Raw genomic sequence first — 24,315 nt, forward strand, 5'->3', positions numbered from 1 at the left:
CCAACTGTTGATGCTGACTTGGTACAAAGTCACTTGGATGGACTGGATGTGTTCAAGTCAGCAGGCCCGGATGAGCTTCATCCAAGAGTACTGAAGGAATTGGCCGGTGTCACAGCAGAACCACTGGCAGGGCTGTTTGAGCACTTGTGGTGCTCGGATCAGGTCCCAAGGACTGGAAAAGGCCCCATGTGGTCCCTATTTTCAAGAAGGGGAGGAAGGAGGATTGGAGTAATTATAGGCCAGTCAGTCTAGTCTCACCTCCATCATTGGAAAGGTCTTTGAAAAGATTATGAAGAATCGTATTTGTGGGAGTGCAGCGGGAAAAATAATGTAGCAGGTGGATCATGCCTGACCAATCTGATTTCATTTTATGACAGGGTCACAAAATGCTTAGATACAGGAGTAAAGGTGGATGTCGTTTTCTTGGATTTTAGCAAGGCCTTCAATACGTTATCTCATCCTATTCTCATAAATAAATTAAGAGGCTGTGACATAGATGCTTACACGGTCCGGTGGGTGGTAAATTGGCTTAGCGGTTGCACCCAGAGAGTCGGTATCAACCTGGAAGGATGTGGGTAGTGGGGTCCTGCAGGGTTCGGTCCTTGGACCTGTACTGTTCAATATCTTCATCAGTGACTTGGATGTGGGTGTGAAATGTACTCTGTCCAAGTTTGCGGATGATACTAAATTGTGGGGTGAAGTGCACACTCCGGAGGGTAAGGAACAATTGCAGGCAGACCTGGACAGGTTAGAAAAGTGGGCAGTACACAATAGGATGCAGTACAACAAGGACAAGTACAGAGTGCTGTACCTACGGTGCAAAAATATCCAGCACAGAAGTGACCCTCAGCAGCACATAAGTGGAAAGGGGTCTCGGAGTCACAGTGGACTCCAAGATGAACATGAGTCGTCAGTGTGATGAAATCATCAGCAAAGCTAACCGCACTTTATCATGCATCTATGCGGCATTGGTCAGACCGCAGTTGGAGTACTGTGTCCTGTTTTGGGTGCTGTACCTTTAAGAAGGATGTTGATAGACAGGAGAGGGTCCAGAGGGGAGGGCAACTTGTATGGTCAGGGGCTTACAGGACAAAGCCCTATGAGGAGAGATTGAGGGACCTGGACCTCTTCAGCCTCCACAAGAGAAGGCTGAGGTGACCCTGTGGCCGCCTACAAATTTATTAGGGGGGTGGGACAGCAAGGGATTGGAGATGCTCTTCACCAGGGTGCCTCTTGGGGTAACAAGGAACAATGGTCACAAACTGACAGAGAGCAGATTTAAGCTAGGTATCAGGAAAAACTTCTTCACGGTAAGGGTGGCCAAAATTTGGAATGGGCTTCCAAGGGAGGTGGTGCTCTCCCCTGCCTTGGGGGTCTTTAAGAGAATGCTGGATAGGCATCTGACCCCAGCACTCTTTCCTGCCTAGGCAGGGGGTTGGACTCAGTGATCTGTTGAGGTCCCTTCCGACCCTAGCTTCTATGAATCTATGACTCCTTAACTGGTTCGCAATAAACCTTAAGTAAGAAAGTTTTTGAGGGGAATTCATATCATGTCTTGTAACAGGAATGATTTATAATTTTCTTATACACCTGGAATGTACTTAGTAAATTAAAAAGAGCCTCCATCATAAAATTAGCTGATAAATTTAAAATTAGCCTTACAATTTAATTCCAGCAGTAGCAATCCCTACTATTTGTTTAAAATTGGAACAACATTCTGTACAAAGATTTTCATTTCCATACAATGTATGAACCTAAATAAGGCTTGCTTACAGTAAGCATTTGTCTTCCTGCTTCATTGTTGTGGTTTTTTCCCTTCTCCTTACAGTCTCTTTTTTCTCCTCCCTCCTGCCCTCCCCCTCTCCCCCAAAGTATCTAATTTGTTGCACGGGTTTGATTCTGAGTGAATCAATAGAGCCCGTAGTGAAGTCTACATTGGAGCCTGCCATCAATTATATTTTACCACAAGTATTTGACCTTAGGCAGGCACAATTACACAAATTCAGCATGAGCAAAAAAAAAGCAGCCTCTGCATAGTAATTACTGTCTTGCATATTCTCAGATAATTTAATAGTTTGAGGTTTTGCTTTGAGCTGGAACAACTTGTGTGTTATCCACTGAACCTATGAACATGGGTACCTATGAATGTGTTACTGTGGTTTTAAGAACAGATTCTTAACTTGTATATGTACCAAAGTATCATGTACCAATGGTAATTGCTTATACATCAGGGAGAAGAATTTCTGCAAATAATACTTACTATTTCAAAAATGTCAAGTTTTTGAAATATTTTAGTAGTATTTGAATCTATTGAACACAACCAGTGTATCAGTGCCAAATGAAACCTTTTTCTCTGTGCTAGCACAGACATTTGTCTACAAACCTTGCTGCATGCTATTTTCAAGTTGCCAACACTGTATCAAAAGAATATTTCAGAAAAATAGTTATTTCACCTAAAAATACATTAGAAGGATATTCCAAGTATGACAAAATGATGACAGCAGTAAAGCATTCTGTGTACTCACTGATGTCAAAGCATATACAGGCACATCTGTAAACTAAACAGAAGAATGCCTCATTAGGTGTTGATTCTGGAGCACATGGAATGTGTTTCTTTAAGTTACCTCAAATGAAAGTGGACATAAAAATTATCAATGTTAACTGTAGCACCTATAGGTACAAAAACAATCGTCATTGTTTCCAAACAGATTCTGTACAACCACTGTACTTATTTCTAAAGCTCTTGTCCCTTGTCTCTAAAAACAAAGAACTAGACTAGGGGTGGCCAACCTGTTGCCACAAGTGGCATGGGCAGCTTTTGAATGTGTTACATGGCAGACTGGGGACAGGCAACACAGTGGCAAGGAAGGAGAAGACAGCAGCAGATCAGGCAAGAAAAAGGAAGCACAGAGGCCAGGAAGGGAGTGGATGGGAGTGGCACTCGGAGGCTGTGTGGGTAATTTGTGGTATACCTGCCAAAAAGGTTGGCCCCCGCTGAACTAGACAATGCTAATTTACTACACATTGCATATATGTAATGAATGTTAGTAGCATGTAATGTAATGCAAGTTAGTAGCACTGGGTCAGATTGCAGCTGAGTTTGTGATTAGCATTTACTTCACACCAGTGACTTCTCCAGTAAGAATGCGGATCGCCACTAGGAACCTTTCATCTTTTGTTTTTTGTTTTCTTTCCCTTCACTCAAATAGAAAAATTCCTGAAACTTTTTACTGTTATAAATGCATCACATCTCTGCAGGCTTGTTTTTTTTGTTAACCATCCCTTTTCTATCCCTCAGGGCTTTGATCCTACTGCTTTCTCTGTACTTACACAAGCTATTACTGGTCAAGTGGGGTTTGTGGACGCAGAATTCTGTACCACTTGTGGAGAAAAGGGTGCAGACAAGCGATGTTCAGTTTGCAAAATGGTAAGAGCGTACAGCTGTTATTTAAAAAAATCTAATGTCACCGATTGCTGACAGTCTGGAAAGTGCGTTTACTTCCTTGAACTGGAACTCTTTGAGAAGTGCCCTGCAGGTTCACATGTAAGATGTATGAGAGACTGTCTTATGGGGCAGGTGCCTTGAATCCAAGGAGCAGGAGTACCTAGTGTGTTTGGGGGCATTATGTCATTTCTCAATTATCATTCAAAGAATTCCCTTTGAGGTAATGCATGGGACAGTCATGTTGTATGCCTCTACTAGCTTTAAAACTATAATCTAAAAATAGTACTCTTTAGTATACATGATAAATTACTTCCAGTGTTTGGTTAATACTGTACTTTATCTCCCTCAAAATAAAATGCTATGCTGCCTTTATTACATTAAGTTGCCTCTGATAACTTTCAGGTAATGTACTGTGACCAGAACTGCCAAAAAATACACTGGTTTACCCACAAAAGAGTCTGCAAAACACTGAAGGAAATCCATGAGAAGCAAGAACTAGAAGCTGCCAAAGAAAAAAGGAAACAAGAAAAAAGGCAAAAGAAAGGTACGGATTTACAGCTCGCCGACTGAAACTAATTCTGCACCAGCAACACAGGAAGCAGCCAAAAAATCTTTGACTACATATATAAAGTGAACTTCTGTGATGTCTGGTTTTTTTGCTACAACCAAGACCAGCATTTGTTAGAATGCTCAACTTTGTATTTGTGAATGCAGTATCCCTTTTAAGTGTTTAATTGTGTGTATATCATTTTGAAAGTAGACATGGAAATGATTTTTTGAGAACACCACAGCATGAGGAATTCCAACTTCATGGTTTCAAAATCTTAAAAGACTCATCAAGAAAACTAAAGCTATCTTGCTTCATGTTCCTTTACAAATGGAAGGCCAGATGACAAGTTGAATAATGACACTAAACCATTGTTCAAGAGGGTAATAATTCAGGAGTTAATTTTCTGGTATAGTGTAAATACAGTTCTGCAGGTTCATTAGTGATTTTTTTTTTTTTCCCCCTCCAGCAACCCAAATGAGAAACTCTGCCAGAGCAAAAATACTAATGACCCTTTTCTACTCCTTGTTTGAAATGTTAATCACAAATGAGAAAATGTTCTCTAATTTCCTGTCCCTTAGCCTCCCCTCTTTATACCATAATGCTTGCCTTACTCTTGGGAGTAGTTCCCACTTCAGTTGGCTTCTAAAATGCTACATTTAATATTTATTAAGAGCTTGTCATAGACTCCACCTGTGATTCTCTCTCTGCATTTAAGAACCCCAAATGGGCTTTCTGGAGTCACCTACAACTTGATTTGGAGAAACCAAATGTACTTACCTTTACCATAGAACCTTCAGTCTCAAAAGTATATGTGGCTCCTCCTAGCCCAGTCAAACAGGTGAAGTTCAGAATAATTTACTCCAATCAACATTTAGCACTCAACACAGAACTTCTTGTGTCTTCCTCATGAATTCTTTGTAAGTCTCAGACATTTTTTGTGTTCATACATTTTTCAGTCCTTCATTCCTTGAAACACTATCTTGAAATGTGCAGGAAGTACTGGATTAGATTAAGTTGGAAATGAGCTTTGTGATTATAGGACACCATTAGTTAATACCCTAATCAGATCAAAAGTAGTTGGATTATAAACCTGCCCTCACAATAAAGGAAAAACTCTAAACATAAAGGGGAGTTAATGGATATCTTGTCTGAATGAGAGATCTAAGATTGGTTCCAGTATAACTTTGCATCACCCAAGGCAGAACTGTGGAGTCTGACATCCCTGTCAGTAAAGTGGGGTTAAGTTATTATTTTTAGAAAAGTTCCCTTTTTAATTTAAATGAAGTTGTACTGCCATATTCAGCCTTGGTACCAGCATCTGCTTGTGCATGTGTTGTGGAGTCTGTTGATGGGATTTGTGAGATGTGTATGAGCTGTTCTCTCCTGTTTTTATTAGATGAGGCACAAGGAGCGGATACTAGTTCCATGAGTGAAGAACAGCAGTCAGACCCTAACCCATCTACCAAAGATGACCCAAATCACGCAGCTGACAGAACAGAGGAAAGTGGGTTTAACAAAGATTTTGCAACATTACCCCCTCCACCTGACAGTGTGTCTGAAAGTGAGACTGGCCTGCCTGATGCTTCTGTTGAAAAAGGTCAGGAACCCGAAGAGTGAGATATGTGGGTGAGGAGGGGTTGAGCCCTGCACCTCAAAAGTCATGGACATGTCTGTAGCCCTCACAGAACCGCTTATGCAAGACTGCCTGTGCAAGACAGATATGTACCCAGAGTTGAGAAATTGGGCAGTATGCCTGCCATGTGATACTGGAGACTCGATCATAGATGGTCAGAACAAGTCATTTATCATCTCATCAAAACAATAGTGACATTTATCCATCTGTGTTTATACCTACCGCAAGTATAATCAATCTCTGAATATCTGAGGTAAATGTACCACCAGCTAGTGAAGTGGAAATCCTCCAAGTAATTTGGCTGATTCTTACTTTCAAAATGTAAAGTCCTATTTTGTAGTAATATAAAGATTTTCCTGCAAGTGCAGTAGAAATGTAGCTGAGAGTCTTAGGAAGCTGCATGGGAAGTTGGAAGTTAAATTACATCTAATTTCTGCAACTTCATATAAAGACAGCTTTGTAACATCTATGTTTTTGAGACCCTTCAGTTGGATTTTGAAGACTTTACTACTTTACTGTAATGAGTTAGTTTCCAGTAGATACACAGCAATATTTGTGTTGTGAGAGTTTCATTAAATGATACTGTTGTTCCAGATGTCACAAGCTGACTGTGAATATATCTTCCAAATAAATGACTTCTTTTTCTCAGACAAGACGTGGATATGCTTTAAATAGTTAACACTTTAAAATGATTGGATGGTGATGGTTTACACCTTTTTCCTGTTTGGAAAAGTTATTTCTATTATGCTAGATTTTATTTATGAATTATTTAGTAAGCACTGACAGGTGCATGGTATCATGTGAGACAGAGAGAGAAGTCTTGTTCCACTGAAGACAGTGCTGTACTGATTTCAGCCAGGCTGGGCTTTAGTTAGTACTTTTAGCTAAAGATGGGCTTCTGAAAATAGTGTGCAAAGAGAAACAGTGTTACTCAGAGTATTTATAAGCATCACTGTTAAATATACTGGAAGCTCTAGGAGTGGAAACATTTAGCAGCATGAGCAGAGGCTATGTACTTTTCTGTGGCTCAAAAATTATTTCAGTCCCCAGGGTTGGAAAACTAAAACAGTAAAAGACTGTTACTTCAGACAGGATTTTCAAAGGCACCTAAGAGAATTGTGTCCAAGTTGACTGAAATTCATTGGGATTTGGGTGCCTAACTGCCTCTGAAAATCCCAGTCTCAATTTTCACTAACTAGCCTTTAAAATTAAAGGCAGTCATGTCCCATCCCCCCACTTTTTTTGCATTGTTTTATCTTTCATTCTACCAGCCTCACTTCCTTCCTTCCTTAGGGTCTTCCGCCTGGTGATGGAGAAATGCCAAAAGGGGAAAGCCCCCAGAACCCTAGGTTAGGGGCAGTTTTGCAAATAGTGAAGATTGGGACCTAGGCTTGCACTGTGCAAGGCACTGTTGCTCAGCAGAGCTTACCTGACTGCTTGTTTGAAGTTAGACTGTGAATAAGGTTAGATCCACAATTAGCACAGGCTGACATGCCTTCACCATAAGTCACAGGAGTGAACAAATCAAATGTAACCCTAATTAGGGCAGGGGTGACCCCCACCCCCCGGAGGGCCTACGTTCTTCTGCCTTCAGCCTGAGCTAGTGGCAGCTTGACTGTGGGAAGAATGCCCATAGCTGATGTTCTACTTAATTTTGGGATCTGGAAGCAAAAGTCATTTCACATTGCATGAGCTTTGCCAGGCCAACAGAAGCAGAATTAAATTTGTTTGGTAAATTACCAGTGTCCTGAACAACATCTTCCTCCATGTGGTTTCAGCTTAACCATGAAGATATGCAGCTGCACAGCACAAGGTCAACAGACATACTGTCAAACCTGCGGGGAAGTGGAAAGCATAGATGAGACCTGACCTACGCCATCAGACTATTGTACCTCCAGTCTGCCTTCTGTGAAAACTACTGGCCTCATCTCTGGTTCCCCCAGCTGTTCTGTTTGGCTCTCAGCCCCACCTGCAGGAGACAGTGTAGCAGGTCTTGCTTCTGAATTCCCATTTAGACTAAGCTGCTGTTTTGTTTTGCACTTTTGGTAGCATGCTAGACCAAGAAGAATTTGACTGACTTACCTGCATATGCTAGTCTAAAGTTATTTGAATGGATGTTTAAATGTATTTAATAAACCGAGCGCCCAGACACACAGCACAACCTGTCCTTAAATCACTGGGGTTTGTTTTTTTTTAAAAAGGAGCAGACGCGTGACAGACAGACGTACACTGATATAACTTACCAGGAAAAATCGGGGGTTCAACTATACTATTGTAAGTTACACCAGTATAGGCATCACATCCACTTCTGTGCTAAGGTAGTTGCTCAGTTCAAATATGCTGTCACTGGCTTCCCTGCCACCTATAGGTGAGGTGCTGTAAGTGCAGCATCTACCCTGCAGGAGCTGTCCGCTTGCTTCTGATGCCAATGTAATCTACATCTGTACAAAACGGATTCAAGTTCTATCACAGTTACCACATAATATAGTATAGGTATGCTGGAGTGATCTTGTGGCCTTGATGGTAGTTGATTCTAGGGTCCTTAATTTTCCTGTTAATGTAAATTAATTTATGATCAAAGAAACTTGAGATGACCTTTATATTTTGCAATGAATACTTATTTGTATACAGACGGACATCCTGAATACTTCACTTTCACTGAAGAGTCTGATTCAAGCTCTGGCCTTAGAAAGCCAGGTAAAACAGCAGTTCATACAGTCTTTGGTTTTACTATACAGCATAACCTTATAAATTCAGCTTTCAAAATTCTGGAATTCTCAAAAATCCAAAACTTTTAAAAAACACAGTACACTACATTATTGCCTTAAAAAATAGCTTCCCAAATAATCCGGAAATTTCTTCGGCAGTCCAGTGCTTCTCCGACTGCCATTGTTTTTGTTCGTCAGCCTACAGCTATCGTTTCAAACAATACTCAGTCACGCATATAATGTAAAAGAAAATTGTCCTAAGGCTATGAGCTTTCCTTGTTTCAGGAATCTGGAATTTTCAAATTTCTGGCAGGTGCTAGGGCCCAAGGATGCCGGATTTATAAGGTTATGCTGTACTATGGTTAGCTCTCAATAGGCACTCACCCTTACTGCTGGATTCTCAAATTATCTGTGCAATTTGGCCCCCTTATGCATATATGCCTAACATACACATAAGGAGGCCAGAATGCACACGCAGTTTGAGTCTGTTATTAGTTGCATGCTCCTTTTTTCCACAGGCCCCATGCCTCAGTGGTTCAGCACACAGGATGGACCTGCTGTAAGGATTAATTGGGAGACTGTTTATAACTGTTGTGCTTCTGTTACTGGAGAAATGGGAAGCTGGATAGTGAATGTAATGGGGATTAAGGGAAAAAGAAAGGATTGACAGTTGAATGGCTTCAGAGCAAATTAGATTCTGTTCCCATCTCTGCCATTGTTCCTAAGTGATGCTGTGCGTGTCATTTACATCAAAACATTCACACCACTAAGAGTCCCCCCTCCTTTTCTACATGCCTGAAGTGAAATACCTGGTATTTGATCTGCAGAAGTGGTGAGTGCTCAGAGCTGCAACTGAAGATGATTGGAGCTATATTTCAGAAGTTTAAACTGTTAACAAAAATGTCAATAGTTTGGAAAATTGGGTCCTAGAAACCTCAAGTTGAGCATCCAGAGCTAGTAGGTTTTTGACAATTTGGTCCTTTAATCTCTCTCTCTTCCTCATCTGTAAAATTGGGATAAAACCACCTAGTCTCAGTGTCATTTGTGAAGATAAATTAGTTAATAGCTGTGCATAACCATTAGATACCCTAATAAAATGTCATAAAAACACACAGAAGAAAATTGAATGACTTCCTACTGAACACAAAGTTTGGTGACATGGTAAATAAAGTCTGGAATGAGAAGATAAAAATGAAATTAAGTAACTATTCATCCACTGAATCAGGCAAAGTTTCAGTGGGAAAAAAATTGTATGCAATAACCCCCTCTTTTCCTTGGCTGATTAGTTTGTTTTTGAGTTTTATAATTTTGACCAAATTTGAGTGGATTTCACAGGCTTCTTTACATAAATACCCGATTCCTCCTGATTTGGAGCAAACTTGAAATTTAAAAGGAAATACCAGAATTTCTCAACTGAATAATTGTAAAAACCTTTGGTATGTAGACTAAGTGTCTTTTATACCCTTACAGCTGAATCATTATCTGAAATTTTCCAAGAAATTTTCAACCCAAATGAAATGCAAGCCACAGAAGATTGCAGCCCAAATAGTCTGAAGTTTGCCATAATTCTAAGCAAGTATAAAAGGGTTTTAAAATGGGTTAATCTCTATGGATTCTATCATTGTTCCCAGATTTGCCTGTATTCTTTCCTCCCCTGTATACTGGAGCAGACAAATCCTTGTCTTTTCATTTCCCAAAGACTCCTGTGCAGTTTTTCTACAAGATGGACTGATTAACACCTCTGACTGGGTCAAGTCTAGTGTCAACTGAGAAGCACTGTGGAGGATCCTTGTGAGGTACAGATGCCCGCTGAAATTCATCACAATTCTTTGCCTGCTGTATGATCATATGAGAGCAAGCGCTGGTTATCAGTAACAGATCTGTCACAAATCCCTTTGAGGTTAAGACAGGAGTTAAGCAAGGCTGTCTCATCACTCTAGCACTCTTCTTGACAGGGCTGGCCCACCTATTTTTTGTGGCCTTGTGGAAGAAATAGTTTTGGGGCCCCCTTGCCCTGAAGAAGCCAGCAGCAGCAGGGGGCACACGCCCCCCCATAGGAAAGTCTGAGGGGGGAGGGGAAAGAGCTATGGGTGGGGAGCAGCTATGCCCAGTGACCTCTGGGGCCTGGCTGCCTCCTGGCCCCCGCCACGCCAGTCCCGGCCCCGGCAGCCTCCCAGCTGCACTACTGGCCCTGGCTGCCTCCCAGCCACACTGGTGCTGGCTGTGCCAGCCTTGGCTGCCTCCTGGCCCTGGCTACTGCACCAGCCCTGGCTGCCTCCCAGCCCCAGCCGTGCACCAGCTGGTGGGGCCCAGAGCTGGTGTCCAGAGCAGGGCCAGCCTAGGCTGCACTGCCGGGCTGGAGGGAATGGAGCCCCCGGGACTCTTGTGCCCACCCTGCCCTACCTCATATCCCCAGGAAGAGCCCGGCAGTGCCTCCAGAGGCACGGTGCCTGGCAGCCAAGGGGGGAGGGCACATGGCCCCCCAATCTTTGCATGAGTGACGGCAGGCCACAACTGTGAGCTGGGCTCAGCCTCTGCTCCATGTCTCCACGCCTCACCGCCGCCGCTTCAAAAGCGGTGGGTGCCATGTGCTCTGTTGCCCAGCCCGCCCAGCAGCAGGATGCACATGGTGGCACCCGCTGCTTTCAAAGTGGTGACGGTGAGAGACAGAGCAGAGGCTGAGCCCACCTCGCAGCTGTGGCCCATCCTCACCTGTGCAAAGAGCAGGGGGCTACATGCCCTCCCCCCGACCTCAGCTGCCTGGTGCCACGCCTCTGGAGAAGCCGCCAGACTCCCACAACCTGGCTGGGGCAAGGCCCCAGTCACGGTGAATGGGGGCTAGGCTCAGTCATGGGACAATCCCCACAGTGCAGGAGGAAGCAGGCCTGGAGCAGGGGTGAATGATTTGCCCTTCCCTTACCCCACTCTCTCCTCTACTGTGGGGGTCGTGATCTGCCCTTTTCCCAAGCCCATGGAAATAAAAAAAATGGATTAAAAGAATCTTACCTGCCTGTGGCTAGGCTGGCTGTGATCCTTGCTGCAAGTGCACAGGGTAGCTCAGTGTGCCTACCCTTTCCCTCATGTTGCAGGACCCTGTAGCCAGGCTGCCCTAAGGCCATGCCTGCTGCTATCCTGTGTTTGGGGGGGCTGAGACCTGTTAGCCCCCACTTCCACTGCCAATGCACAGGGGGCCCCTTAGCTGCGGGGCCCCCTGTGGCTGCAGGTTGCGCAGTATAGGATGGGCCGGCCCTGCTTCTTGATATTCCTTCCTGCAATGCTACATCTGTTACAAGAAATAATGGTCATAAGCTAGCAGAGAGCAGATTTAGACTGGACATTAGGAAGAACTTCTTCACAGTTAGAGTGGCCAAAGTCTGGAATGGGCTCCCAAGGGAGGTGGTGCTCTCCCCTACCCTGGACCCATCACAGCAGCCTACTGTGTGACCAGCCAAGGAAAGCTGTACCAGGGCTGACACACAAAGACTAATTGCAGTGACTTCATGCAAGAAACAGATAAGCAACAGGAGGCTTTAATCCTATTTGCAGATGGGAGAAAATTAAAGAGGTAAAAGAGATCTCATTAATTTAAAGAGGTCTCTGATCCTCTTAAGAAAAAGTACTAATGATTAATATATTCATTCTTGGTGCTGGCAACCTATTTTAAAGGTTTGTTCCCTGCTTTAAGATAAAATGCAACAGGGCGCTCAGGTTTTGTCAGTGACAATACTATGCTAAAGTTATGTCCAATCGATGACTGGTGTTTTTTTACCTTTATTCCTTGACTCTAATCATTACATTTTTTTAAATTACCAAGTAATAGGGTGGTACAGTTGTTCTGCTGAAAGTTAATGTAATAAGTGTAAGTTACAGCATATGCTTTACAAATGCTAACTTATATGCTAGATAGGTATTAAAGCTTTTATATAAATGTTTCCTGAGAAAGCAAACAGTTATCTGAATCTAATTGTCACTTTCTCACAGGGTTCTTTAAGTTTGTTTTCAAGATGCTTTTCTTGATAGGTGGGTATTTTGTTCCAATCTACACAGGAAAATTCCATTATAGATCTCTTCATTGCCCTTACAAAAACTGCATCTTCAGGGTTCTCAAATGGAACTCTACAAAAAGAACAAAACAAATGTAAATTATCTGAATAATAACAACCAATTTTTTCTAACCACTTTGAAATTAATTTGCTAGAAGCCTGTGAAGAAAATAATGTTGGAGTGACTGATACTACTGACTTGAGAAAAGCTTGAGAACTTTGAGCAGTGTTGGAGTGATGTTCAGGGATCTGGGTTTTCTGTTTGCCACAGAAAACCCAGGACACTGCAGGTTTTCCTGTGCAGGCTGGCAGAGTTCCTTTTCTTCACAGACTCCTCTAGGTATATCTGTCTACGGGGGTAAGGGGGCACAGGCCATGTGTCGGGAGGGTGAGACGGAGCACGTGCCCCACCAAGTTGTCTGCACCCAGTGGGGTACGGGGCTGCAGCCAGGCCAGACCAGCTCCAAGCAGGAACCACCTCTGTAGCCCAGCAATTTTTTTTTTTGTGGAATAACTTTGGGGTTTATTCCTTGTTTTATGACACCATTAATTGCTATAACGTGTGGCTGGGTCACAACTTAAGGCATGATTAACTGGTTAATCGTGTCTTAAGTATAATATGTGGCAGAGGCCTAACATATACATATTCAGATACCAGGGCATTGGGTACTGTATGGGAACCTGAATAGGAGAGAATTCTCTCCAAGGTATAACTACATTATTGTACTATAATTTAAGAAATATGAAGCAAGGTTTCTCTTTGCTTGTTTGTTTAAGCATCTTTTATTATACCAACTGTATAGTAGGAAGAGAAGTTTGACAAGCTTCTGGGCACAAAGCACCCTTCTTCAGATCTGATCTTTAACTCTATTTGAACTATGTGACTAATACTGATGACTTCAGTAGGATTTTTTTAATGCTTAAAGATTGGTACCTTACAGTGTCAAAGCACATAGCTGCAGCAGGTGGAAGAGAAACCGTATTTTGTTGTATTGAGACTATTGTCAATTGTCTTGTTTACAATCCTTTTGTATGAAAAACATGATTAAGCCCTCTTTAAAATATGAATTTACCTGATTGTGGAGAGCTGTATTGTGTGAATGGTGCTGTATAATTTGCTGAAGGAAATCTATTGGCTATTTTAATCCATTTGTAAATATATTTCTCAATAGTTTTTATAATTGAAGTTTGGCTTGTCACAGACATTGCTCATCGTGAAGTCAAAAAAAGCCTGGACTCTTAAGTAATTTGTAAGGTTGCCTCATAACAAATGACATGCAAAATGCTTTAGAGCTTTAAATTGATCTTTTTCCCTACCTCTGTACACCTTTGCAGAAATACATTTCTGTACTATCATCCCTATAGTACATGATTTAAAAATATAACAATATAAAGTAATCCAACCATAGGCTGAGAAACTTTACCCACACAACAGCGATGTTTCCATAAAGGTGCATATTTGAGAACAAGCAATTAGTAGGAAATTACCTGAATCATTTGAAAACAAGCTACTATGATGGTCTAACACTTGAGTTTTTTAATCAACCAGTATTTGATGCTACAAAATTAACTGCATTTTGCACACTCCATTTATACAATGGAAATGCACTGACAGCAGCAACAAGTGGAGTCTTATTGTAAATGGTCAGTTGTTTATCCTCTAGCACAAAAAGCAGACTTTTAAAAACAACAATTCTTTTTTCTTTAGTATGGATAGAAGTGAGAGAGCAAATATTTCTGAAGTGCAAAAACAGAGGTCAGAGCAAGCTACTTACTTGTTTACGTGATTTGCAAATTCATAATCTGTAACAAGTTTAGAATAAGAAGTTAATGTTTGTAGAGCATTTTCACCACTTAAATACTGGCATTCCATGGAAAAACTTCTTTTTCATTTTTGCTGACATCAAAAAGTAAAGTAAAAATTACACCTAGTATCAATTAAATATGACAGTCAGTTATCTGAAGTAGTAAGTAGTTTGAACACAGGATTACCACCCATCTTTCTGGAGTTTTTTAAAAGCAAAGACTTTCATAGACTTTCATAGACATTAGGGCTGGAAGGGACCTCGGAAGATCGAGTCCAGCCCCCTGCCCAAAGGGCAGGAAGTCAGCTGGGGTCATAGGATCCCAGCAAGATGAGCATCCAGTTTGCTCTTGAAGGTGTTCAATGTAGGCGCTTGAACCACCTCCAGTGGCAGGCTGTTCCAGACCTTGGGGGCTTGGACAGTAAAGAAATTCTTCCTTATGTCCAGTCTGAAACGGTCTTGTAGTAGTTTATGACCATTCAACCTAGTCGTCATCCCTTGGGGCGCTCTGGTGAACAAACGTTCCCCCAGATACTGGTGGTCGCCCCTGATAAACTTATAGGTGGCCATCAGAGTACCCCTGAGCCTGCGCTTTTCCAGGCTAAAGAACCTCATAGCTCTCAGCCTGTCATCGTAGGGTCTGCTTCCCTGACCTCTGATCATGCTCATGGCTCTTCTCTGGACTCTCTCAAGCTTCTCCACATCCTTTTTGAATTGTGGAGCCCAAAACTGGACGCAGTACTCCAGCTGCGGCCTCACCAAGGCCGAATACAAGGGGAGAATGACGTCCCAGGATTTGCTTGAGAAGCATCTATGGATGCAAGCCAGCATTTTGGTCGCTTTACTAGCCGCAGCATCGCATTGCAGGCTCATGTTATCTTGTGGTCAATGATGACCCCCAAGTCTCTTTCTTGCATAGTGCTAGCCAACATAGCACTGCCGAGCCTATAAGGATGCTGCGGGTTTTTCTTCCCAAGGTGGAGAACCTTGCATTTATCGGCATTGAACACCATCAGATTCTTGTCCGCCCACTTGCTGAGCCTGTCCAGGTCAGCCTGGATCACCTGCTTGTCTTCTGGTGTGGATGCTTTTCCCTAAAGTTTGGTGTCATCAGCGAACTTAGCCAGTCCGCTTCTGATTCCAGTGTCCACATCATTAATGAAGATGTTGAACAGTATGGGTCCAAGGACAGAGCCTTAGGGGACCCCACTGGTCACAGGACACCACAATGAGTGACTTCCATCAATTACTACCCTCTGGGTCTGACCCCAGAGCCAATTTTCCAGCCAGTGGATCGTGGAGGACCCAAGGCGACAATTGGCCAGTTTCTCTAAGAGGTGATCATGGGAAACCAGGTCAAAGGCTTTTTTGAAGTCAGGATATATGACATCAATCTCTTCTCCCTTGTCCAGGTGATAGGTCACCTGGTCGTAGAAGGAAATGAGATTGGTCAAGCAAGACCTACCCGCAACAAACCCATGCTGGCTATCCCTTAAGATGGGAAGACAGGGAACTGTTTGAACAATTGAGGGGAAAAATTAAATATTCAATGAAGTGAAAATGTTTGTATATGTTTGTATATTATGTATGTAAACACCCATTTTATGCATGTTCATTAACCTATTTGATTTTTACAAATGAGTATTGCTCTTGATTAGTTTGGAAAACTAACTCGCTGCTACTATTTTTTAACAAATAATACAAAAGCAATCTGAACTTGAAAATATGCAAAGTGCAAGTGTTCTGAATGTAACATTTTATACAAGTTTAATTTTTATGCAAGAAAAACAACCAGAAGATTCACTGTTGGAATAATAATTTCTAAAAGGCTGGTTAAAAAGACACTGTATGTATGTATGATTGTATGGTTGCATGTATGTATGTTGTATGTATGGTTGAAAAGTTCCAGGGGTCCTTACCTTTGTTTTGAGCTGGGTAGTTTAAGCCACATGTTGGAACATAGTTTTCTCTGGGTGTCTGTTAGTCAGACATGTTTGGATAGTTATAGGTAAAAATTAGGTTAAGTCTGCAGTGTGTCATGTATCAGCATCCCTGCACATCAAAGTGGCAGCAGGAGCACTTCAATGCTTGCTGAACAAGCTCTAGTTAAAGCACCCCTGCCACCATTTTGAAGTGCAGGAACACTGATGCACAAGATGCAGAGGCTAGTTGGAGCGCACAAATTAGCATATTCCAGCAGACTCAATTAATCCAGCCTGCTCCAAAGCACTATAATTAGCATGTCAAAGCAGCCTCCTGGCAAGTCTACAGGCACATGAAGTGTCCTGCTCTGAAGGTGGCAGTCTAAAGATGTGACTTTTTTCAAAGCAGGGCTGCTTACTGCATGTGCTGAGATCCACCTCTGGTTACTTGGCTTACTTGAATGATTAAAGATTTTCCTTTTTTCTTTTTCTAACTAATTTTGTTCCTGTCACAGCTATAGAGATGCAAAGGTGAATGTTATGGATTATACTTCAGTTTGTGTATCATGAGCAAAATTATTAACTAAATTCCATCTACAGAGACAATCTGTACCTGTAGAACTCTATGGACGATAACAGAGTTGCATATTTGCCAATGTGAGCATAACTGAAGGGCAGCAGTTCACAAGTGTTCAGGCAATGGAAGCAACAGAGGTTGGAATCTGATTGGTGGGATCTTTGATGAGAAATGATTAACAAGCCAGAAAAAGCCAGCTTAATTTGGTGTTAGAAAAAGCATCTTTGTATTTTTAAATGCATCAAATTTGAACTACACTTACTTGAGACCCAATAAACATGACTTGCCATGTTGCTATTTTGAAAGAGTTGCTTTCTAAATGAGAACCACATTTTAAACTCCTACAAATAAGATGTGTGATGACAGATGTTAAGTATGTTAAGCAAGTGTTTGTGAGTGATTTCTCATATGTCCATATCTACAATATATTTTAAACAGAAACCAGACAGTATTTTGCACATTCAGATGTGATAGAAATTACATACCATTTCACATCTGAACACAGATATTAAAGACAGAAACTTCTTTGGGATACTAGAAAGACTGTGGTTCATACAAGCACCAGAGGGCACCAAATCGCTAAGCTGCTTGATCAGTCTGTCAGCATACAGCTTCCTTGAAAGACTGTTTACTAAACAGAAAAATTAATTTAAAAAAAGATATTTAAAAAAAAATAATACAATTCTGATTTGCATAACTTCTGATTTTGTGTAGCTGTTTCAGGGTTTGTTTGAAACATAATCTGCTTGTTAGTAGAAAGGATCCATTTGCTCTTCATTGTAACTATATACTGCTAATTCAAAATGAAGCAGTTTGGTTGAGTTCATCAAGCATATCTATTTCACTATCGAATCTAATTAACTATAGCAGCAAATGGGTGCAAACTACTATTTGAAATTCAAATTACCTGAAAGCAGAGTTTAGTCATTATAAATACCTGGAGGCATCTGCAAACTTTGGGCAGCTGGAATGCTTCTGCTGGATACTGTCTTAGCCACCAATGATTTGTTTATTCTCTTTCCAAAAGCTATAGACTGGAGAACACAGGATCTTTCGTGGTTGTAAATATGTAATGCAGATTCCTTTTCTTTTTGTGTAATTTCTGTTAAGAAAGAAATAAAAACTCTTACACTTTCTCTCAATCAATACAACCTAATTTCAGCTACCTACTTGCAATCAGAAGAAAATTCAATTTCTTGAACAAACTTACAACAACATCCTCACCTTATGTAGAATTTCAGAATTCCGTTGTCTTGAGTACAGAAACAGCTACATCAGCTGAAGATTTACAGTGAAATCCTGGCCCAACTGGTCTTATTAAGGCGGGATTTCACTCTTATACTCTACTTGCATATTATTTAACTAAATGAAAACCTGACTTATAGATTGCCATATGCATAGTAAAACAGTGTTTCACATAAAGGTCTGTAACAATTCCCTTTCTTTAATAAATACAGAGAGGGCTATAGGAATGCAATAAAAAAAAAGTTCTGTTTTCACTTTTTTTTTGCACTTTCCTTCAAAGATGACTTCTAATTTGGAAATAAAGGGATTGAGATTGCAAATCAAACCCGGCGCGTCTACACGAGATGCTACTGCACTATGGTTACTGTGCATTTATTTAGTACTTATATAATCAAGTACTAAAAAAATGCATAATAACTGGAGTTACTATGCAGTTGCGCCAGTGAATGCCTTGTAAGTGATGCTACTGTTCAGTAGCCTAATAATAATGTGCAGTAGCATATTAGTACATTTGGTGCTGTGATGCACTACTGCATAGAATTATTTGGCTACTACAGTGTATAGATGCATCCACAGAGGATTTTTACATTAAGAATCTGAACTGTACGCTAATAGACATAGGCTGAAGGTTCAGAACAAGAAACTGGAAGAAATATTTTCAATTCAGTGAGGTTTTTAAATATTGGTGTCTAGGGGAACAATTAGAAAAGAACTGCAGTAGTCATGCCTGGAGGTAACAGAAGTGTAAGTGTCTTGTATAAATGAGGAAGATGGGAGTATATTGCAATAATGTTCCACAGATGGTAAAAAGGACTTTGTAAATCAAAGAAATAGTTCTCAGAATGACAGTAAAGGGTAAACTTGGGTGGAAAATACCTAAATATTTTCATCCAGGAATACTGATTGTAGTATTGTTGCATTTATAGGAAAATTAAAACCATGAAATTAGCAAAATTACTCTCAGATTTGTAAATTGCAAAAGAGTGTCCCCAGGTTAAACTGCAGTTAATTCTCCCTCATTCTGTAATGGTCTTCAGTTCAGCAGAAAGAAAGAAGCACTACTGTGAATACTGAAAAAAGATATTCAATACAAGGGCAAATGTTCAGAAAGGGACTTGAAGTTCACCAGCAAATCTATATGTTTGCATGTGCACTCATATGTTACAATTGCTATGTGGGCCTACTTCTGTAAACTTTTCTCCCAGGAGGGCAGTACTTTCAGAAGAAAAACTGAAATAAATAAAACTACTCTTTTTTTTAAATATGTAAATTATGGTGGAGCCCAAAGTGTACTGTTCTTTCTAAACATGAAAAATATGCAGATTGCTGTGTGGAAGAGCTGATTCTGAAAATATAAAAACAGGTGAAAGGTGAGAGAAAAGTGATGTGCCTTACAAACACAAGGACTGTAATGACAATGGACTGGTCTGATTAGTAACAAAGTTATGCTGAGAATTCATATATTTCATAGACATTAGGGCTGGAAGGGACCTTGGAAGTTCATCTGGGTCCTGGAAGGTATCTAGGTCATAAGTCCAGTGCTAGCAAGCCCTACACATCATTTCCTGTTATTGCTGTCTTTATTAATCAGTTTTTAATTTTTATGCATGTCCTAGAGTTTTTTTTAAGTGTTGTTTTTTCATAGATTTCATAGACATTAGGGCTGGAAGGGACCTCAGAAGATCATCAAGTCCAGCCCCCTGCCCCAGGGGCAGGAAGTCAGCTGGGGTCAAGGGATCCCAGCAAGATAAACATCCAAATGTCTCTTAAAGGAGTCCAGAGTAAGTGCTTGCAGTCTGTTCCAGGCCTTGGGGGCTCAGACAGTAAAGAAGTTATTCCTTATGTCCAGTCTTTAAACTTAATTGTTTAAAGTTAAACTTAATTTCCACCATTCCTCTTTCAAGGGTGCCACATAATGATAGCACTATTAGGTGTGCAAACATGATTCACAAGATAAATCCAGATATTGCAAATAGGAATCTACAGTATCAAAAATATTCTGACCCATGGCAATCCTTCTGAGTTCTTTGCAACACAAAATTTACTCTATTATTTTTCTGTAGTCAATAATGAGTGAAAACGAAGAGCTGGCATTTTCCAAGGGGTCTAAAAATATTGAGAACCACTGCTCTAGAATCAAACCTACTAAATAATTCTCAGCTTCCAGCCCAACAGATAAGATTCAGTGCAAGCCAGGAAGAGGAGCTCAGGTCACATTAAGTACTTTATAAAGCCTTTGTGATTCTGAGCTGCTGCAGGGTCTTTGGGGACCTTGGTAGAATTTAGACAATCCCAGGGAGTTGTCTAAGGGAGCTTGTCCAGCTGTTCTATTGGTAGTAACACTGCTTAGAAATCTCCTACACACTGTGTTTTGGCCTTTCCTTCAGCTCAACCCTTTGATTCAAGCCACATCCCATTGGCCAGCACTTCCAAGGGTACTGTTCAAACTGTCTTCCTCAGTTCCTCTGGTAAATTTTCTCTTGGTGGGAGTGGGAGCGGGAGCTTTCAGGATCCCTTTGCCCCCAAGACCAGACTATGAATGAGAATGTTACCCAGTGTTCTTTAACAGTCCTGTTTCCTAATATTCAATCCCTTCTTTCACACTGAAAGAGCAGTTCAACCAAGCGTGTCATGTAACTTAGTTATTTATAGAAGTTAGTCTTCAAGACCCACTTCTTCCATGGCATGTCCAACAATTTAGCGGACCAAGTCACTGATTTATTTCTCTGATAAGGGCAAGCGTGTGAGCTCTGATATCTAGCAAATAACTTTATCTGCAAGCCACATTTCAAGCCAAATTGGATCCAATTCAATATAGGTTTTCCTATATTAGCGAGTGAAGAAAAAGAACAGAGAGAGAATTCACCTCTTTTTCTAAATTGTCTAAATTATCAGTAACTGTCAATGCATTCTGAAAACATTTCTTACTTTTTCTGTCAAGGAGTTGTACTGAAGGAAGGAAGTATATCACATAAAGACGGTACATAGGATCTTGTGACAGGGGATTATGGAATAGATCTGCAAAAGTTTAAAGAAAAAAGCAATATCAGCAAAACAACAACAGGGAAAATAATCTGTAGATAGCAAAGATTTTGCAGAAAATATACCAGTAATTAAATAAACCCAAATTATTTGTATGCCTTGTGAACTAAGCCCTGTCAACATGCCTGAATAAGGATTGTAAGATTTATCCCACTATGAACAGCATACAAAAAGCTACAGACAATACCGATAAATAAAGTGGCAATTTATATGATAACACTTGCAAGTTCCTGTCCATATTTTACCATTTACCTAGGAAATCTTTGATAAACAGACATAACCAAACTTTCAGTGGGACTTGTGATACTAAGTGACTTGCACCCTTTTGGAAACTTGAACCAAATATTTATAGTTGAGTTCACAAAGTATGTTATCAAAATAAGCCTAATGTAAGGTACTTTTCTTTGAGATGTACATCAAGCCAACTTTACTGTTTTGTTAGAGGTGAGTTAAAAAGTGCCAAGATCAAATTTAAGATCAGTTGGGTTCATGGGAATGAAGTCAGAGGATGTAATGAAATACAGCGTGCACGCTAAAACAGTGATTGGCTCATTCCTGGGTAGTTAACAATCAGACATAGTATTTCACTGCATTTTTTGGCATTTAGACACCATTCAGATTCTCTTTCCTTCTACAGCAGAATAGGATAGCCTGTGAAGTGGGGAGAAAGGACTTTCTCACCTTTTAGCCCAATAATCTAGTGGCTGGGGTGCTTGTCTGGAAGGTGGGAGACATGGGTTCTATGGTCCCTGGAGATAGAAAGGGTTTGAAATTGCATCTCTCAATTCCCTGCAAAGTGTTATAATTTAGATGTTGCCAAGACTCTCCTCCAGCCCTCCTCTTCATACTGGCCCAGTGTACCTTGCCAGATTTCTTGCTCTCTGGCCAAGTGCAGTAGCTATGGGAGTGAAAGGTAGGGGCCCCCTTCCTCCTCTAGAGTAAAAAATTCCCAGGTTGTGCTTTTTTCTATGACGAAAGTTACAGACCTTACCACCTACTGAAGATGCTCAGTCAGGAAGCACAAAGTGAGCAAAGCTACATGGAATCCAAACTGTGTAAGTGCCAAAAATTGCAGTTATGCAGCGATGTAAGTGTCATTTAGCCACATGAAGGGGAAACAGGTTTTAACCCTGAATACCTAGACCTACAACTCATATGCTTTATATTACTTCACTGTTTACGGAAGGTAAAAAGGAAAAATAAAATATTAAGGAGGTAAAAAGTATAATAAGACTCTAGAGATGATTATGTATTTAAAATGAAAGACAAAAGAATTTAACGATAATCTGCATAGGCTACAAAGTTACAGGATGACAATCCTTGTTCTTCAGGACAAAAGACAACCACCAAATATTTTTGGGAAGGAGAAATCCCTCAATTCTACAGCATGACTGAACTACCCAGGTGTATTTTGGAGGATCTCTAGACGTATACAAGATCATGAACAAATGGTGCCTCCTGAGTCAGGGAGGGTACTTGCCCCTCCAGCAGCCAGTCTTTTCACTAAGTCTGGATCAGCGACCAGGTGGCAATGTCCCCGCAGCCGGTCACACTGACCCAGAAGTGGCAGTGGCGCACTGCTGGCACTTCCGGGTGGGTGCGATCGGCTGCAGGGATCACTTCTCTTGGCGCCTCCACCCCCTAGCCAGCACTCTCAGGGGGGCACCAGCGCTGTCACCTGCCCCCCTTGCCAGGGAACGCTGGCTGTCAGGGGGCGCACCAGTGCTCTCGGGTTGCACGTGCCCCCTACGCGTCACCACTGTACAAGATATAGGAACAGATGATTGGCCTTTTCCATACTGGAAATGCCCATGTTTGTAGTATTTTGGGAATCTCTGTAGACCATGTCCATTGCTTTATTTTACCAATAGAGTGATTTTTAGATCATAAAAATATTTTTTAGAAAAATCATTGTGTTTAAAATGTGTTGGGAGAACCACAAGATGGCACTAATGGAAAGACTTCCATTCTTACTGCTGAGCAATACAGTCAGTGCATTTATACTTTCAAGGCTTACTGCTCTGGTAGCAAGACTGAGCTTTCAGCCACTCCATGTAAACATACTCTCTGTGACCTGTCCTTTTGTTTTAGGATAATGGGATTTTCTTGCTCTTGGCTTCCAAAGATAAATCTATCCAAATGCCCTGTCCATCACCAGAGTATCCTAGTGATCTGGGATCAGTTCTTCTCTCTGCAAAACACTTTCTGGCTACTGGCAAATCTTGTAATCTAAGTCTTAGGGTGCCTCCCCCAACACAACAGACATCTGCTGTGGGGCGGGGGAAGGGGGGCGGAGATTGGGCTCCACTTTGAAGTTGAGCAAGCAGAAAGTGGCTGCATATCTACAGCCTCTCTCACTTAGCCTCACCCACTCACCCTCCCAATTGCAGTGCTGTTTGCAGGATGGGAAGGGGAGAAGGCAGAGAAAGGAGCTCTGGTTTGGAGTTTGCCCAGCCTGCGTTGCGGGGGGAGGGAGGGGTGGGAGGCAGGTGGATTGGAGGCCCAAACCCCAACCAGAAGCTCCCCTCCCATGCCTTCTCTCCCTCCCATCCTGCAGACAGCACCAGGGACAGGACTGAGCTGCATCAGCCCAGCCCTGCTTGTAAACAGGGACAAACAGAAGTTAATGAAGGTGCTCTGTTTGGAATGCCTTCATCTGAACCCTCATTAAATGAGGGTAAATTTGTCACATGATCAGGCACTTCTAAAACACTCTGCAGCTGTGCACTTCTGCCAGGGCAGGGCTGTAGAGCACTTTCAAGGGGCTGATCATGCAACAAATATAACTTTTTTCAGCGCCCTTAGTTCCCCACAGGTCAAGTACAGGAAATACTTTCTTCTTCCTGTTCCTTGTCTGTCTTGTCAATTTAGAGTGTAGCATGGGATAGGTACCTATCTTGATTGGGGCCTATAAGCACTTCTGTGATAGAAATATGGTGAAGAACAAGAAGAATCTAACTAGAGCACTTTCAGTTAAGACACTTAAGGATACCAAACAGAATTATTCTGAAGCTATAATTTATGGAACTTGTTCCCTCCTGTAGTTTCAAGAAACAGAGTCTAACCGTCTTCAGCACACAGTAGCCATGTCTAATCAAGACACTGACTGCACAGTAGCCCATGACTACCATACAGTAGTAGCATCATGTGGCAGGAAGCATGATGCAATGCTACTGTGCAGTAGTCACAAGCTACTGTGCAGTCAGCATCATGAAAAAGCCATTCCTTGGCACAATTGTGCAGTAACTCCAAATACTGTGCAGTCATTTAGTACTTTATATAAGTACTAAATGATTGTGCAATAATGGCTGCAGAGTCAGTGTCTTGTGTAGACGCAGCCAGTGT

General features: G+C 41.5%; 2 protein-coding genes across 7 annotated transcripts in view; one reads left to right on the top strand and one right to left on the bottom strand.

Annotated features, from left to right (window-relative positions):
• ANKMY2 (ankyrin repeat and MYND domain containing 2) overlaps window positions 1–7,783 on the top strand; it is a 33,705-nt gene extending 25,922 nt beyond the window's left edge. The window contains exons 8-11 of one of the 2 annotated variants that reach the window (XM_014603231.3): window positions 3,299–3,427; window positions 3,848–3,989; window positions 5,392–5,592; window positions 7,407–7,783. In XM_014603231.3, coding sequence (XP_014458717.1) covers window positions 3,299–3,427; window positions 3,848–3,989; window positions 5,392–5,592; window positions 7,407–7,411 — 477 coding nt within the window. In that variant the 3' untranslated portion in view covers window positions 7,412–7,783. Of the gene's footprint in view, window positions 1–3,298; window positions 3,428–3,847; window positions 3,990–5,391; window positions 6,282–7,406 lie in introns of those variants that run through there. The other variant, XM_006278781.4, reaches the window with a different exon arrangement.
• A 4,308-nt stretch (window positions 7,784–12,091) lies between these two features.
• The window catches only part of LRRC72 (leucine rich repeat containing 72), a 30,368-nt gene continuing 18,144 nt past the window's right edge, over window positions 12,092–24,315 (bottom strand). For 4 of the 5 annotated variants that reach the window (XM_019497808.2, XM_006278783.4, XM_019497811.2 and 1 more), the window contains 4 exons: window positions 20,857–20,946; window positions 17,621–17,785; window positions 14,155–14,182; window positions 12,092–12,452 (listed from right to left, as the gene is read on the bottom strand). In XM_019497808.2, coding sequence (XP_019353353.1) covers window positions 12,287–12,452; window positions 14,155–14,182; window positions 17,621–17,785; window positions 20,857–20,946 — 449 coding nt within the window. In that variant the 3' untranslated portion in view covers window positions 12,092–12,286. The remainder of the gene's footprint in view (window positions 12,453–14,154; window positions 14,183–17,620; window positions 17,786–20,856; window positions 20,947–24,315) is intronic. The other variant, XM_019497809.2, reaches the window with a different exon arrangement.

This window comes from Alligator mississippiensis, chromosome 5 (assembly GCF_030867095.1).
Source record: "Alligator mississippiensis isolate rAllMis1 chromosome 5, rAllMis1, whole genome shotgun sequence".
Lineage (NCBI taxonomy): Eukaryota > Metazoa > Chordata > Crocodylia > Alligatoridae > Alligator > Alligator mississippiensis.